At 40.3% G+C, this 14,670-nt stretch overlaps 1 protein-coding gene across 1 annotated transcript in view; it reads right to left on the bottom strand.

Moving 5' to 3' along the window:
* Window positions 1–689: 689 nt before the first annotated feature.
* Window positions 690–14,670, bottom strand: part of TNRC6B (trinucleotide repeat containing adaptor 6B) — a gene marked incomplete at its 3' end in the record, with an annotated part of 111,011 nt that continues 97,030 nt past the window's right edge. Inside the window, exons 15-25 of the mRNA XM_079534875.1 lie at window positions 13,736–13,867; window positions 13,138–13,233; window positions 12,830–13,004; window positions 12,411–12,545; window positions 12,033–12,209; window positions 7,461–7,607; window positions 7,143–7,238; window positions 4,433–4,657; window positions 3,869–3,939; window positions 1,916–2,055; window positions 690–1,077 (exon numbers count right to left, since the gene is read on the bottom strand). Coding sequence (XP_079391001.1) covers window positions 690–1,077; window positions 1,916–2,055; window positions 3,869–3,939; window positions 4,433–4,657; window positions 7,143–7,238; window positions 7,461–7,607; window positions 12,033–12,209; window positions 12,411–12,545; window positions 12,830–13,004; window positions 13,138–13,233; window positions 13,736–13,867 — 1,782 coding nt within the window. The remainder of the gene's footprint in view (window positions 1,078–1,915; window positions 2,056–3,868; window positions 3,940–4,432; window positions 4,658–7,142; window positions 7,239–7,460; window positions 7,608–12,032; window positions 12,210–12,410; window positions 12,546–12,829; window positions 13,005–13,137; window positions 13,234–13,735; window positions 13,868–14,670) is intronic.

Below are 14,670 nucleotides of genomic sequence, written 5' to 3'. Positions count from 1 at the left end.
GCACACGCACTCACACAGAAACAAGCACACGTGGGCAGTTACATGTGCCAGAACACACTGGTACTTATCAACCAGCCAATCACAAAGTGATGGTTTTTTTGTTGTTGTTGTTTTTTTCTTTTTTTTTTCTTTTTTTAAATTTTTTTTTGTCTGTTTTTTGTTTTTAAAGTGAGGCTCCGTCAAGTCTTTCCCTCCCCCCACCCCTTTTTTCTTTTGAATCCCACCCCTACCCCAACCCAACATGGTAGACCTAAGGACGGAAACACACCCAGTGCAAACAAAGTTAAAAAGCTATTTTTTCAGTATATATGTTTCTTAGCAACAACTTCCGTATAACATGAAAAAGTGAAAAACTAGAAACTAATTTTTTTAATTTTTTGTGTTTAAATTTAAATGGTATGTGTACTTGCTTCACATTGTCTTTCTAAGTTGGCGTTCATGATTCAAGTATTTCAAGAGTGATATGTTCTCTTTTTGGATTCATATTCCAAACGAAAAAACTGAAGTTATATAAGGGAGGCAACTATGTGCTCAGACAGTCTGTCAATGACCCACCTTTTTTTCTCTCTCCGTTTTCTTTTTTCCTTTTATAAATGTATTTATTGCAAGTTGAAAAAAAACGAAAAGGTCAAGTTAGTGCTGCTGCTGTTCCAAAAAAGGTCACGAGGTCAGAGTTGAAAGTTCTAAGTTCAGATTGAATCCGACCCTCCTCCCAGAAGGTCTCCAGGTAGTAAGGGAGCAGGGCTGCCCATTCTGTGTGGATCCTCTACGCTCGGGACCCCCCACAAGCTTGAAGAATAGTTTGGGGGCCCCCACAACGAAGCGCCAGTGAGATCACCCCCACTGCTGCCGCCGCCACCACTGCTCCACTGCCCAAGCCCTGTTGACCCACCAAAGAGATTCAAAGCAGGTCCAACTGGATCTGTCTGGTTCTGTCCCGTCTCCAGGGATTGCCAGCCTGCCGCGGGTGCACTTGGGGTTGCTGCAGGTGTAGGGGGCTGAGCTTGTGTCAAAAAGCGACTAACCTCCTCATCTGTGGCAAACTCAGCCAGGATGGTAGTGTTTCCCAACACACACCTGGAAGACGTAAGGAAGAAAAAAATAATTAGTCAAAGCTGGAACTGAAGGGAAGGGATTCAGAAGGTATGGAAGCAATGCTAGTTGGTGACAAAACCAAAGCAGAAATCCGCTGGCCAGAATGGAATGAGCACAGTAAATGTCAGCCATTCTCAACAGTGAAACTGACTCAAAACACAAGAACTTCCATTTTATAAAGGGCAAAAATCAAATACTCTATTGTTAACCTGCAACAAAAGCTTTCTGTATTTAAGCTAAAGCCTTGAGTATACATGCAAAGACAACAAAAATACAAATATGGTGTAGATAAAATGATACATGCACTTATGCTGCCATTCAAACAGAGCAAGAGAAGTTTAAAAAGCCCAGGAAGTTACTTTTGTCTCCAAACCTCTCACATTTTCAAAACATACTAGAGCCACCGTGAATTCAAAAAAGTTTAAGAACTGGAAAGTAAAGAATAGTAGCTTTTCAAAGGAGCTATTTCAGGTATATCTCAAAATAACAGCAGATTCCTGCACATTTGGATTACACATGTAAGAATGATCTAAATTTACTCATGATCTTTCATAAGATAGCCCGAACTGTACAGCAATCTGCATGTTGGTCACAATTCCACCCTGCTATTTGCACCTTCGTGGTTCTGCATTTACCAGTCTGTGGCAGTACTTAAAACAAGATAAATGGAAGGCACCCTTGTTTCTCATCTTCTCCTACCAGTGAATGAAAGATGCCCTTCAAAAATGCCCGAAACGAGCTTCTAAAGCACAGTACTGGAGACACATTTTGTGTTCATGACTAGTCTAGCAGCAAAGGAAGGACACTGGGATTTGCTTACATGTGCAGTGCAGTCTGGGCCTTGGCCGCCTCCTGTTTGGTGTTGTATCGGATGAGAGCGGTGCCCTGGGTCAGGTTCAGATGGAATGTCAGCAGTGGGCCATGCTGCATGCAGATCGTCCTCAAGGTTGAGCCATCGATCTGCAGAAGAACAGCCAAAATAGAAGAGACGTTGGCAACTACTTCACTACATCATTTTCTGTCTTAATAGCCGCAGTCACTAGAAGATAATCTGCTCTCACAGAGGAAAACAGGTGGAAGCAATAGAAAGAAAGCAGAGGTAACAGGATTTAATTTTTAAATAGCATCTTAGTATGCCTCAAGTTCTTGCAATTACAGTGATTACACTTCATGCAACAAGCTGGCTTATCTTTTCAGCTCATTTGTAGCTTGACTCATTTTCCCCTCCTTGCTTTCTCATTCCATCACTATCCTTACATCTGCAGGTATTCCAGTGATTGTAGACAGGCTGTACTTCTCAGCATCTTCAGCCATTAGGACTGTGCCAGAAGAACTAGAATTTGTTAGTTTCCAGCACTGTGATGCCAGCAGCATTTAGATCAACCAGTATGTAAACAGTCTTTACAGAACTGGAATTCTCACCTCTACAATAAGGGGCCTTTTAATTTTTATTTCATTTTTCGTCTTTGTGGTTTATGAAACAGTAAGTCATAGAAACAGTTTGCCGAACCCACCAACGTTCATTCCTCCTGACTGATGTTTTCACAGCAGTTGTGGCCTACATTCCTTCTTGCAGCGTAACAGCTTCTTACCTCCAGGAATTGCTGTTCTCCAAAGTGTTCTGTACAGACAGATTCTGTTCCCTGTATGCCACAAGACCATGCACACACAAACGGGATCCGTATGTGCAAATACTTAAAGGAAGTGTGACTTCCTTCTTTCTCCTTTTTTCCCCTATTATACAATACAATCTCAAATGAAGGAAAAGAAAATTTTATGTGGGTACAAATAAGGGCCCAGTTAAAAAAAGAAACTGGAGATACTGCCTCTGAAGTCATGCTAATCTTTTACTTCCTCCTCTTCAATGTATCTGATCCATAACAAAAAGAGGATTTGCTAGAGAAGGTACAACTATAATCTGCTTTTCTATTGATTTGAATACCTTCAAAATATATTTCTACTCCATTAAATGATTCCTAAAGCAATATTAATCTAACTCGCATAAGGGCAGGGACTTAGAATTGTGCCTCTTCAGTTTCCATTCCTACCATTTCATTCGCATAAAGGAAAACAATCCTTTCTATGAAAGAAGTTGTAGCTTGCTATTTGGGATGATCCAAAGGAGACCTCAGTCTTTCATACTGATGCCTTCTTAAGCTCTACCAGAATTACCCTGCAGAACAGGGAACTAGGGTCTAAACCTTAGGGTACTGCTGATAATCACACAGGTTTTTCCTAAGCATTCAATACAAACTAAATGAGATCAACAAAACCACGATCCCCACAGAATTCATTTTGAAAGGAAGAGTGCTGAGAACACTTTTGTAGGGATAACCTATTTAGACTGTTTTTGGCAGGACAGCTGGAAACACTGTGGTTTCAGAATGGAAACACCAAAGTGAAAGCTAGCAGCTATACTGGCGTTCTTATATCCCAAAGAAACAGACTCTGCTGTCAACCATTCTACATTATGGTCATGCAACTTTTCTTCACTTCTAGGAAAAACAAACCTTTCTGTTCCATTACTTTCTTTAAATGCTAGGTAAGAAAAAGCTAAGTTAGTCATCCAGAAAACACTGAACATCTTGAAGTTAAATGAAAAGATGACTACAGAAAAACCAATTAGATACAGCCCTGGTTAGTAGAAAAGCATTTCATGCACGCTGACAAACTTGATTCTGCTAGATTTTAATCACAAAGAGCCAAGTGAAGAGCCCACCAACAGCTATCTCAGCAAAGCAAACAAGCTCCCAGAGACAGTAACAGAAAATACCTGTGGAGTGAGATTGTGAAGAACCAGCCAGTAACTAGGACGAACTGAGCTACCATCACTCCAAGTAGATGCTGCAAACAGGAGAGAAAGGAATCAAGAAAAACCTTTGAAAAACCTTTTTCTTTACAGTCAGGTCTTTTGGTCTCAGACAAATTCAGCATTATTAGCCTAATAACTTATGAGAGCTGAATATTTACTCCTGCCAAGAAAAAGCACATCTTTCTTCACATTTCACATCAGGATCCCCTTTTTACCAGAGTTTACTTTCTAGCAGTCTCCCCCCATCAACTCTCTTTAAGTTCTGAAAGGCCCTATGCAACAGAAATTCCTCTGTTGCAACTCGTAGCCCTCTCCACTAATCTCCTGCAGCAGGACCTAGGATTTTCCCCAGCTCCCCTTTCCCCCCCCATCCCAATCACTGACAGTTCATTTCCATTTCAAGAACTTAAGGAACTTTTTTCCTTTTACCAGGCAACTGCAACTTTCTCTCCTCCAAACCATTAGTGCTGTAAAACGCACACTCCTCAGGTCTGATCAATGGCGTTATCAGATGATTCTTCTCACCAGAGGCAAGCCTTGAGTCCTGTGCCCCCCAGCCCCTGACCGATCGGGGTGCTGTGCTGTTCCATGGAGATGATGGTTTGGGGTTGGTCAGGCCAGGAGGCGGGCGAGGCAGCCCTGTAGTGTTCCTTGAGGAAATATGGTTTTTCCACATCTTGTTGGAGAGATGAGTGGGATTGTGTCCTATGGGATCTGGGGACCATGTTGATTTGTAATCACTGAATTTTGCTGGAAGATTGAATAAACAATATGTATTAGAGAAACCTAATAAGATTCAACTAGCTTTCAACTACAGCATTACTGCAAATTCTTTGCAATTTCAATCACAGACAAGCACATAGCACAAAACAAAAAATAATCTGCCATAGCAAAAAACCCCATGACATGTAGTTAATCTTGGCTTATTTTACACACGCTGACCCTTGCCCCCCCCAGAAGAAAAAGATTATTGTCTGCGTTAATATAACTTACCACAGTAAGTTATTCATTAATAACTTTAATAATAATAATAATAATAATAAGTTTAATCATTAACAACAGAAACATGAAACACCCACATTACACTACTACATTTCACTTGAGAAATCTGAGGATTTCCTGCACATTTGGGTGCTACTGATTTTAATACGTAAAACTGAACTTTCTCAAGGCCCCAGACTTGCAGAGAACCAAAATGACCATGTACTGCTCTTGGTCTACTAAGCTAATGCTACCTGCTAAAGATGTCATTCAATAAGATTACTGCTTTCTCACACAACAGAAATGTCATTCCAGAGTGTGCACAATGACAACGCACAACAAAGGATGTTTAGCTATATGTCAACTGGACTTTAAAACCATCTTGACAGCATGCACTGAATTTATACTTGAAAATATTGCCAGGGACCTATTAGGAGAAGAATAATAGTGGGCATCCCTCACTCATTTAAAACAAAAAACAACAACAACAAAAAAAACAAGTTAAAAGCTCCCCAAAACATCATTGAATTATGGATATTTAAAAGCTCATCCCTACTGATTGTCCTTAGTAGAGTGTAACCTCTCCTATACCTCTTGACATCAAGCGATATTTATCACTCGGTAAGAAGAAATAAATCTAAGTTGAAACTGCTTGAGTAATTTTCCTTGCTCTGTAAACAGAATCAGCAAACAGACAGAATATCTTAGGGGAAAAGGCTCTTGAGCCATATATTATCTTAATTGGAATTCATTTATATGTTTGCAAATTCATGTATTAATCTTCATTTACTAACAAAAGGTGGTAAATCGTTTATTTGAAATAAGAGATTAAAATCCATGCTTACATGTCACAAAATAATACATTTGGGACTGACAACATTAAAACTTAGAGCAATAAGTAAAGGCACACTTTGCTTCACATTTGGATCAATGTATTTCAATGACAGTAACTGTCAACAATACTGAGATTTCAAGCACTAACCTATAACGGTACATAGAAGTCCTTAAAAACCTCGTTCACTAGACCAAGTTTGTTTTATAGATTTGTGAACTCTAAATCCTTAATTCAGATGACCTATTTTCCAGCTGTAGAACACCGGTGTGCAGTTTAACAAGACGTGGAAAAGAGAGGATTTATGGCAGGCACTGGGTGCACTGTCTTCAATTTAGCTATGACTTCAGTTTTTGATGTTTTTTTTTTAACCTTTCTCTCCTTATGTGCTAGACAAAAGCAAGCAGAGATGAGAAAGCTGATACATGTCATTCCTCTACTCAGGCTAAGAAAGAGAAATTGTTTCTGTAATTGGAATCCTGCATATATGTATACTGCTTCAAACCAATGTGATGCCACAAACTGGAAGCAGGAATACCCTTTCTTGAGAGGTAAGCAGCATTTTCAGTGTTTTGCAAAGATGGCGAGTTATCGTATGAACACTGCTTTTATCCCAGAAGCCTGAAAAACAGTGTGGGACAGATGCAGCTCTCAGCTATCTGCTTATAACCGCTATAACCGCTTCTGCTATCCACGCACAATTCTTCAGTGTTGAATAGCTGCCACAGACAATAACGTCTCAAAAGAAAACTCCAGCATTTATAAGCAGATCAAAATATGAATTATTTGTCTGAAACAACTATTTCCAGCTTCCTACTCAGAAGTGCGTGCAGAGGCCTTTCTTCACAAGACAGCTTTGGAGACTCTACTTACTGATGCAGACACTACTGTCCGCAGGCCAGCACTGAAAGATCCTTGCCTAAGCCTTTCAGTCCTTTGACTAAAAATTGGTTTCTCAGGGGAAATATGAGCACTACAGAACGCAAGAAAAAAGTGTTCCCTTCACAGAACTTCAACACTCCAAATTTAAGATGAATAAAATCACCTGCTTTATTACTCTCTATATTCCTTACCTCATGCACACATTACAATGGCTCCCCTAAGTTTTTACATATAAATGGATCACATTTGTATTGTTTTTTTTTCTATCTACTGCCTAGTGCTATCTTGTTTTTTAACTTGCATAATTACGAATGTTTTAGTGGGAGAAGGGTAGGTGAAGGGATTTTAGTCTAGTTTCTAAAGCAACTACAACAGGATATTTTATTATCACAAGGAAAATGATCTGATCAGCCTCTCACATCATTATTTCCAAATTTCATAAGGAAACATTGAAAAGGGTATTTCAAGGTGGAATATGGAATAAGAATTAGTGAATAATTGGAAAATGTTCTGTCCAGGTAAATTTTGGAGCCTGCATACCTGAAGTGCTATGAACGTTGGTGAAGGAATTGTCAGAGGCACTGTAGGGCCAGGCACCAGGTGAAGGCAGCGAGGTGTTGAGGGAAGAATTAGACCCTATCAAAGGCAGAAAGAGAAAGAAAGTGAAGAGTAGGCAGAGTTAAATCTCAAGAAAGCCACGATTCATAACAATGTCAGCCTTGTACATGATACACAACTGTGGTGCACAAGCACACAGGCTTCCTTCTTAGTCAAATGCAGACTTATCCTGTTACGACAGGAATATCAGACTATTCTCAAATATCAGACATAAATAATCATATGCTGTTCACGTTTTACCTGTGGTGTTGTCCCGCAGAAGTTGGTGGTCAGTATCTACAATGGGAGATGTGGCTGTCCCCCCCAGCACACTTCCAGGGGTCACGTAGGGGTCAGATTCAGGGTCAATGTTTTGTATACCTTTCCATGGCACTCCTGGTTGGAACTCTGGGACAGGAGGAAAGAAGGAGTTAGATGCAGACAATGGAATGTCTTTACTAGAGGTAACTGTGGAGGATATTTTAGGAGGACAATCTTCCACACTGTTCCTAAAAAAAAAAAAAAATTCAGATTTCTCTTAGTTAAAATTTAGTGTGTATTTCCTCCCACAGAGCTATTTTTAGTGTGTGAATACAAGCCAATACTGCAAAAGTGCTGCAAGTGCATACAGAGCTCCTTTGACATTTTGTTCAGCTAAATTCAGATGAGGCTTCAGCATTAACCTTCCTTAATACATTATACACCTGCTCAGATACTTTCTGTGCTTACAGTGTGAGCTTGTAAATGCAACCTTAGATGCTTTACACTTTAGGTACACACAGAGTTTATGCACTACCCAGTGGTACTGAAGTAATGCTAACGCGAGGTACCTTTTGATAAAAATAATATGTGCATAAGTTAATATTCTTCACACTTTGTACTGAAGACTGAACAAATATGCTTTAGCCTCTCAATTATACCTCCATGAATGTCAGATCTTTAAGACATTATGCAGAGTTACAGAGAGAATGTGAACAAAAAAATTCCATCAACTTTAAGAAAGATCAGTAACTTGGTTTCTGCTTTGAAGTAGACAGATGTTCAATTAATAAAGTTCTGTGGGCAATTCTGGAAGCCATGGTAAGAAATGAATAATGCCAAATACAAAAACAGAAGCTTCACGAGTACCATGTAACAATTTGGAGACATGTGAAGGAAGTGCCAGGTAACAGATTAATCACTTGCAGATACAAATGCAGAATATGGACTGATACCTTCATTCCTAACCTCAAATTTTGAAATAACTGATAACAGAGGATCTGGGTGAAATGCAACAATATATATGGGAACCTGCCATGGAAAGTCTCATTTCAGCTAACGCTAAAACAATGCAGCGTAGTCAAGATTACGACTTTGACAGACAAACAGAGAAGAAGATGTGATAGTGATGGTTCGAACAGTTGGTGTAACAGTATTAGGGCAGTATTAGATTATGACATTGCACTGTCAGGAGAATCTCAAGAGAAGACATAAGAAGTATCCTGATGGGTCAGAACTGTGACCCATCTATCCCAGTATTCTGCCTCTGTTGGTAGCAGTTAGGGACAAGAACATAAACCTGGCCACTATCAGCAAGCTACAGACATCACACTGTCTTAGCATTTCTATTAAGGATGCCAAAATGCCTTCTCTCAGCTCACACTTGCTTGTGAATCCATTTTCCACCACTTTTTCAACCAGCTAGAAATATCTATCTGTAGAAGCTCCAAAAGCAACACAGCAGTCCCCTGAAGGGAAGGATCACCTTATGCTTAAGGACCACTGAATGCAGATTCTCAGGTCTAGTCAAAAAGATTTTCTCTGTTCCAAGACAAAGAATCTATAAACAAAGGTTAGGATACAAAATGCCCCTCTACTCTGCTCTTGTAAGGCCCCACCTGGAATACTGTGTCCAAGCGTGGAGCCCTCAGTACAAAAAAGACAGGGAGCTGTTGGAGAGGGTCCAGAGAAGAGCCAAAAGGATGATCAGGGGACTGGAGCACCTCCCCTATGAGGACAGGCTGAGGGAGCTGGGCTTGTTCAGCCTGGAGAAAAGAAGGCTGCGGGGTGACCTCATGGCAGCCTTTCAGTACCTAAAGGGAGCCTACAGAGGGGAGGGGAATCAATTTTGTACAGTATTACAAGTATACACAGTATTTTGTGATAGGCTGCTAGAAGAGTTTTCTGTGAACTTCAGCATACTGACAAATTTCCAAACTATCCTTCAGGAATGACAGTTATCTCATGGGCATCCATGAACAGTCCCCATAGCAAAACTCTCATATTTCTATATCGTAAAGAAAACATGAAGTACATTTCTCTGGATTGTATCTGAAACCATCTCCTGAACAGTTCAAGTATAGGATTATTAGAAAAACATCATCAAAACAAATATGCCTGGAGCACACAACTGTACAATTCCTCTATGAGGAAATTATAAAATAGTGTTATCTAGGTATGCAAGCTTGTGTGATGTAATCTAAAGACGTTACTCTGATCAGCGCAGCAAAACTTGCTCTCATCTCCACCTGAGAGACCAGTTTGATCGGGCATGATTTCATTCATCTTAGTGCTGAACAAATACTGCTGTCCTGAACGGCAGAATTTCTGCAGTAGATGGCATTCAGTAAGAAAACATGAAAGCTGAGATCAGGGTAAAAGCTGAATGATCACTGCGTATTCACTCAAAGGAAACTCACATGCATTTCAAGAGGTCCCCTCCTGTAAACTCGTTTTTATTAACAACTTGTTTCTCAACACTGTGAAGAAAATTTCCACACCAGGATCTGACAGTGAGCCTCATCTGCAAGCCTAGACAGAAAAAGGACTCACGGGGTTACAATAACCTCGGATCTTTATCCTTAATCAGGGCTGTTGATAAGGTAGATCATGATTATAGGTACCTTTTTCTTCTCAAGGAGGCCAAAAAAGCTAACAAAGCCATGAAACAGCTTAAATGGATGATGGTTATGGGACAGTAACATTTGTCCCAGTAGTCTACGGACCTCATGAGAGTGGTAACAACAAAGTGACTAGTACCTCAAAGCCACATGACAAAGCCCTCAATCTCCTACCTGAAGTCTACAATCACAGTCAAGAGCTACTAATTTACACAGGAGATGAGGGATGGTACTCATGATCCCAGTGACAGTTTACGTTCAGGATTCATGAACACCAGCTATCCTCTCTCAGTGTGAGACAGTAAATAATAGCAAAAAGTTTACATATCACTGACAGCAGGACTGCAAGCATCACTAAGGAAGCTCAAAGTCACAGAACAGGGACAAAGAACAGCTATTCAGCGCCTTGCTTCTGTAACAGAATTCTGGTTCTAATAATCTTGTCAGAGCCAACAGTTGCTTCAAAACCTTGGAACACAGCAGAGTGGATACTCACATCCCTCTTCCAGTATCCCAAGCAGTACTGTGTTTCTCAGATGGTTTATATGGAAACCTTCTCAACTTGTGGTTTTTTTTTAAGTAACCAATGAGCCTTGGAGACAGGTCCTGAAAAGAATTAAGCCTTGGGGATTCCTGACATGATGAACATTAATTCCAGTTCAAGAAACCCCCAATGAACAGTCAGGCTGACAGCAATGTAATGTAAATACACTTCTACAGAAAGCAGTCAGTGGTCTGAAAAGTTGTACATGTGCAGACACTGTTGAGGTAGCTAATTCTTTAACTGCGTCACCTCATCAAAAAACATTTTCTTACCAGTTAGACACTGAAAGTTTCTCACATTAAAAGCTCTACGTACTTTTTGTAATCTTCTAGCTGTTTTGTATCAGTAGCACAGATTTCTAGGCTTTTTAATGCAAGGCCTGTACTACTGTTCACCACGAGATGTACCTGTACCTTTACTTCTTTGTGCTCCAGTAGGTACACAGCAAAGGATTAGCAGCAAGGAATGTTTACTTGGAATTTAAGACTTCTCCAGGCATAGAAAAAAATCAGTGCATCCTGCTACTTGCTGAACAATACTGGTGATTGATCCATATAACAGGGGCACCACTTCGGGTTTAACAACTCTTTTATGTAGATAATTATGTGTTTAAATACATACACACTTTTCTTAGATATTCTTGAGTTTTCTAGTGGGCAAAAAAATTCTGCCAATGAAACTCTACAAGACTTAAAGAATACGCCAGTGCCTGTAAATCAACGAAACTTCTGCTCAATCCAAAAGATTGCTGAAAAGTACTGAAATACGCTATCACCCTTCTATCCTTTACACAACATAACCAAACACAACAAAAAATGAATCACAGCAAATAGCACAGCATATACATTTTACACCAATACTGCTGGCAAAAGAAGCCTTGTGCTCCACTGCGGATCATATTTATAACTAACTTCTGAAAGGGAAAGTTTGTGTACTGTCGAATAAAAAAGCCAGGAGAGGAAAATCCTTTTCCCATCACCACAAGGAAGCAGTTTTTGTATCTTCTGCGTTCTGATTCCATACTACTATTAGAATTCTTAAATCCTGTGTCAGTCTAATAAAACACAAGTAAGGAATGAATATAAAAGGAAGGAGCTGGTATTATGCATTTTATGGACAAACGTTAGATGAAAATTTCCTTAAGTGTAAAGTCACGGAACTGCGAGGGTTCAACTCATGAAAACAAAATACTAATCAGGCAACTCATCAGTTAGCTCATATTTATCAGATAATCCATATTTAGCTCAGACATCTTTTTAACTGGAAATTCAACATTTATGTTTTAATACGCAGGACATTTTAAAAAAATGTGATAAGCCAACCAAGTACTTTCCTTACAGTGGTTACTGAGGAAAGATCCCAGCACATTTACTATAAAGGTGGGACGTAATCCCTGCCCTCATGTAATACCTGGAGGCCAGCTGGCGTTGCTGGATTTGCTTCCGATCTTGCTCGTCGGCGGAGATTTGGCAGGTAACCAACTATCACCAGCAGGGCCTGCATGGCCACCCAGCGGGTCGCCCTGAATTATGTCAAACTGGTTGTAGGGCGATCCTCCGCGAGCCTTTCCAGGGGGCACTATTGCACCTGAAGCATTAAAAAGACATGTTTACACACTGGAAAGGTAGGAGTCTTTATGAGAATATGGAATGCTAAAACCAGAAATAGTTAAGATGCACAGTAATGAGGTCAGATGTTAACTAGCTGGAAGCAGTTACACCTGAGCTATTTCACCTCTGGTGAGATGATACCGTAAGAGCACTCCCAATAGAGCCAATCCTCTCTCACCATTTTTGTGCATATTGGCATCTTGTGAAGCCACAGAGGGCAGCCCTTCCATCATAGTCCACTGTTTAAAGCGGGATTCTGTTCCAGCTTCTTTCCCTCCCACCATGCCATAATCCATGCTGCTTGAGCCAAAGCCTGTGAAACAAAACCAACAAGCCATTATCATTTGCTGCTTTTTTGTTTAAACGTCCTCAAATGTGGAGGCCCTGCAATATAAATAAGGTAGAATTCAAGCATTAACAAATGGAATGTTTGAAAAGTAACATTACAATAAGCCTGTTAAGTCGGCATGCCACTTAACGTACACTGTGACATGCTGTTTGTAGTAAAAATTATGCAGTTTTATCAAGAGCTCACATTTCTTGTAACCTTTGCTCTAGTGATTACATATAAATTACTCATTCCATGGGAGCACTTACCTGAACCGTATCCAGGTATTTGTCCTTTGCTCTGTAAATCTGAAAGACCCACATTCAAAGGATTGGGTACCATGCTGTCTATATGTGGCTTAGGCCCAACAGGGTGGGATGGTGAATGCTTCATGCCAGGCTGCCTCTGCTGCTGCTGCTGGAGGGCACTCACCATACGAGCAATCTGCAAAAATATACAAAAACAGGGATGGTACTGAAGAAACAATCTGAAAAAGATTCAAAGGCCTGTGATCTCTGACACGTACAGTGTTAGTACACTTCATGCTTCCACATGACTGACAGAAACAGTGCCCCACCTGTTGCTCCTGCTGCTGTCGCACAGCTTGAGATAACTTCCTCTGGCTCTGTAACAGCTGCTGCTGCTGCTGCTGCTGAAGGAGGAGCTGACACGCCTGCAAGACAAGTGGGGGTGGGAAGGGTGAAAATTCAAAGCACTTGAAGGGAAATCTAACAGCCAGGAGCTGACCACCAGCCAACGCTTTACTCAGAACTCAGGCAGAGGCAAATCATTCCTCATCCCTCACAATGAAATAAAATTAACAACAAAAGCTTTACAAAAATATTATCTCTTTTAACTGTTTCTATCTTTACATCATGCAAGAGCATCGGCAGTACTCCCTTTATTGCTGCCACTGAGACTACAAGTCTGAAGAAAATTTCATAAAAAAATCAGCCAACTGCTTTCAATATACAAAGACATGGCTCAGAATCATTACCAACCCATGACAACTGGCCTCTAAGAGGGCTGTATTTTCACATACAACGAGCAGGAAATACTTGTACAAAAAAAAATCACAGCATCAGTAGAACAAAACAGAATCAGAACCAATGTAAAAAGAAAACTCAGCAGACAATTTGCAAACAATCTGTTTCACAAGATAATTAGCTACTTACCAATTGAAACTGGGGAATCTGTGGAAGCTGGCTCAGCATGGCAATCTGTTGCGGAGAAAGCTGGGGCCCCACATTGAAAAGACCTGGATTCAAGCCACTGTTGGGGAACTGTTTGAGCATGGAGGCCGAAACCTGCATGGAAACCAATTAGATATCCTCAAGAAATACACTGCTACAGGATAAGACAATGAAATGGAAGTATCTGTATAGAAGAATAGATAGGACACCAATTTTAAATGGTGTTTGGAGAAAGACATTACAGATTTCTTAACACATGACATTTAAACATGCACAGTCTATGCCTTGAGCAGAGTGAATCTCACTCGATTGACAATATACAATATTACATGTGTAGATGCAGACACACACACACACACACACACACACAAAGGTTCCTCCCCCAACCAATTAGTTACTAGAGACTACAGTAAAATCCTGATACGTACGCAGCTAACCAGTAATCACAGTACTGCATCATCACATTAAAAACGTACTGCTTGACAAGGAAAAAGAAAGGCATTCAGGCAGTCACTGTAGCAAAGAAACAGTGCCTCACAGAAAGAGTTAATTTCTGTGTATGCTGAATAAGCTATAGTAAAAGACAGGAGTTGGTGGAGAAGAATCCCCCTATTTCTCCCTGCATATTTGAGTTACACAGGTACTCAAGATAGTCTCCAAAAGTATTCACCAAGTGCAAAAAGAAAAGCTAAACTTGTGCGGTTCGAGAGCCTCAAGTCTTCAATAAGAGTTCTGCAATGTAACTGAAACACAAAGCTTGAGACAAACCTGCTTGAAAAAAATTAAGCAGTTTGTCACACTTCAGAGAACTTCTTATTCTTTCTCTTGAGTCTGACTTTTGAATACTTCCCAAAACTCTATGTAAGACACAGGATTTCTGAATTCACCCTGAGTTTTAAAATACTGGTAGAGAGCGC

Source organism: Tetrao urogallus, assembly GCF_951394365.1.
Source record: "Tetrao urogallus genome assembly, chromosome: 1".
Lineage (NCBI taxonomy): Eukaryota > Metazoa > Chordata > Aves > Galliformes > Phasianidae > Tetrao > Tetrao urogallus.
Note: the sequence above shows the minus strand (reverse complement) of the source record. Positions and strands in the feature narration are given on the sequence as shown.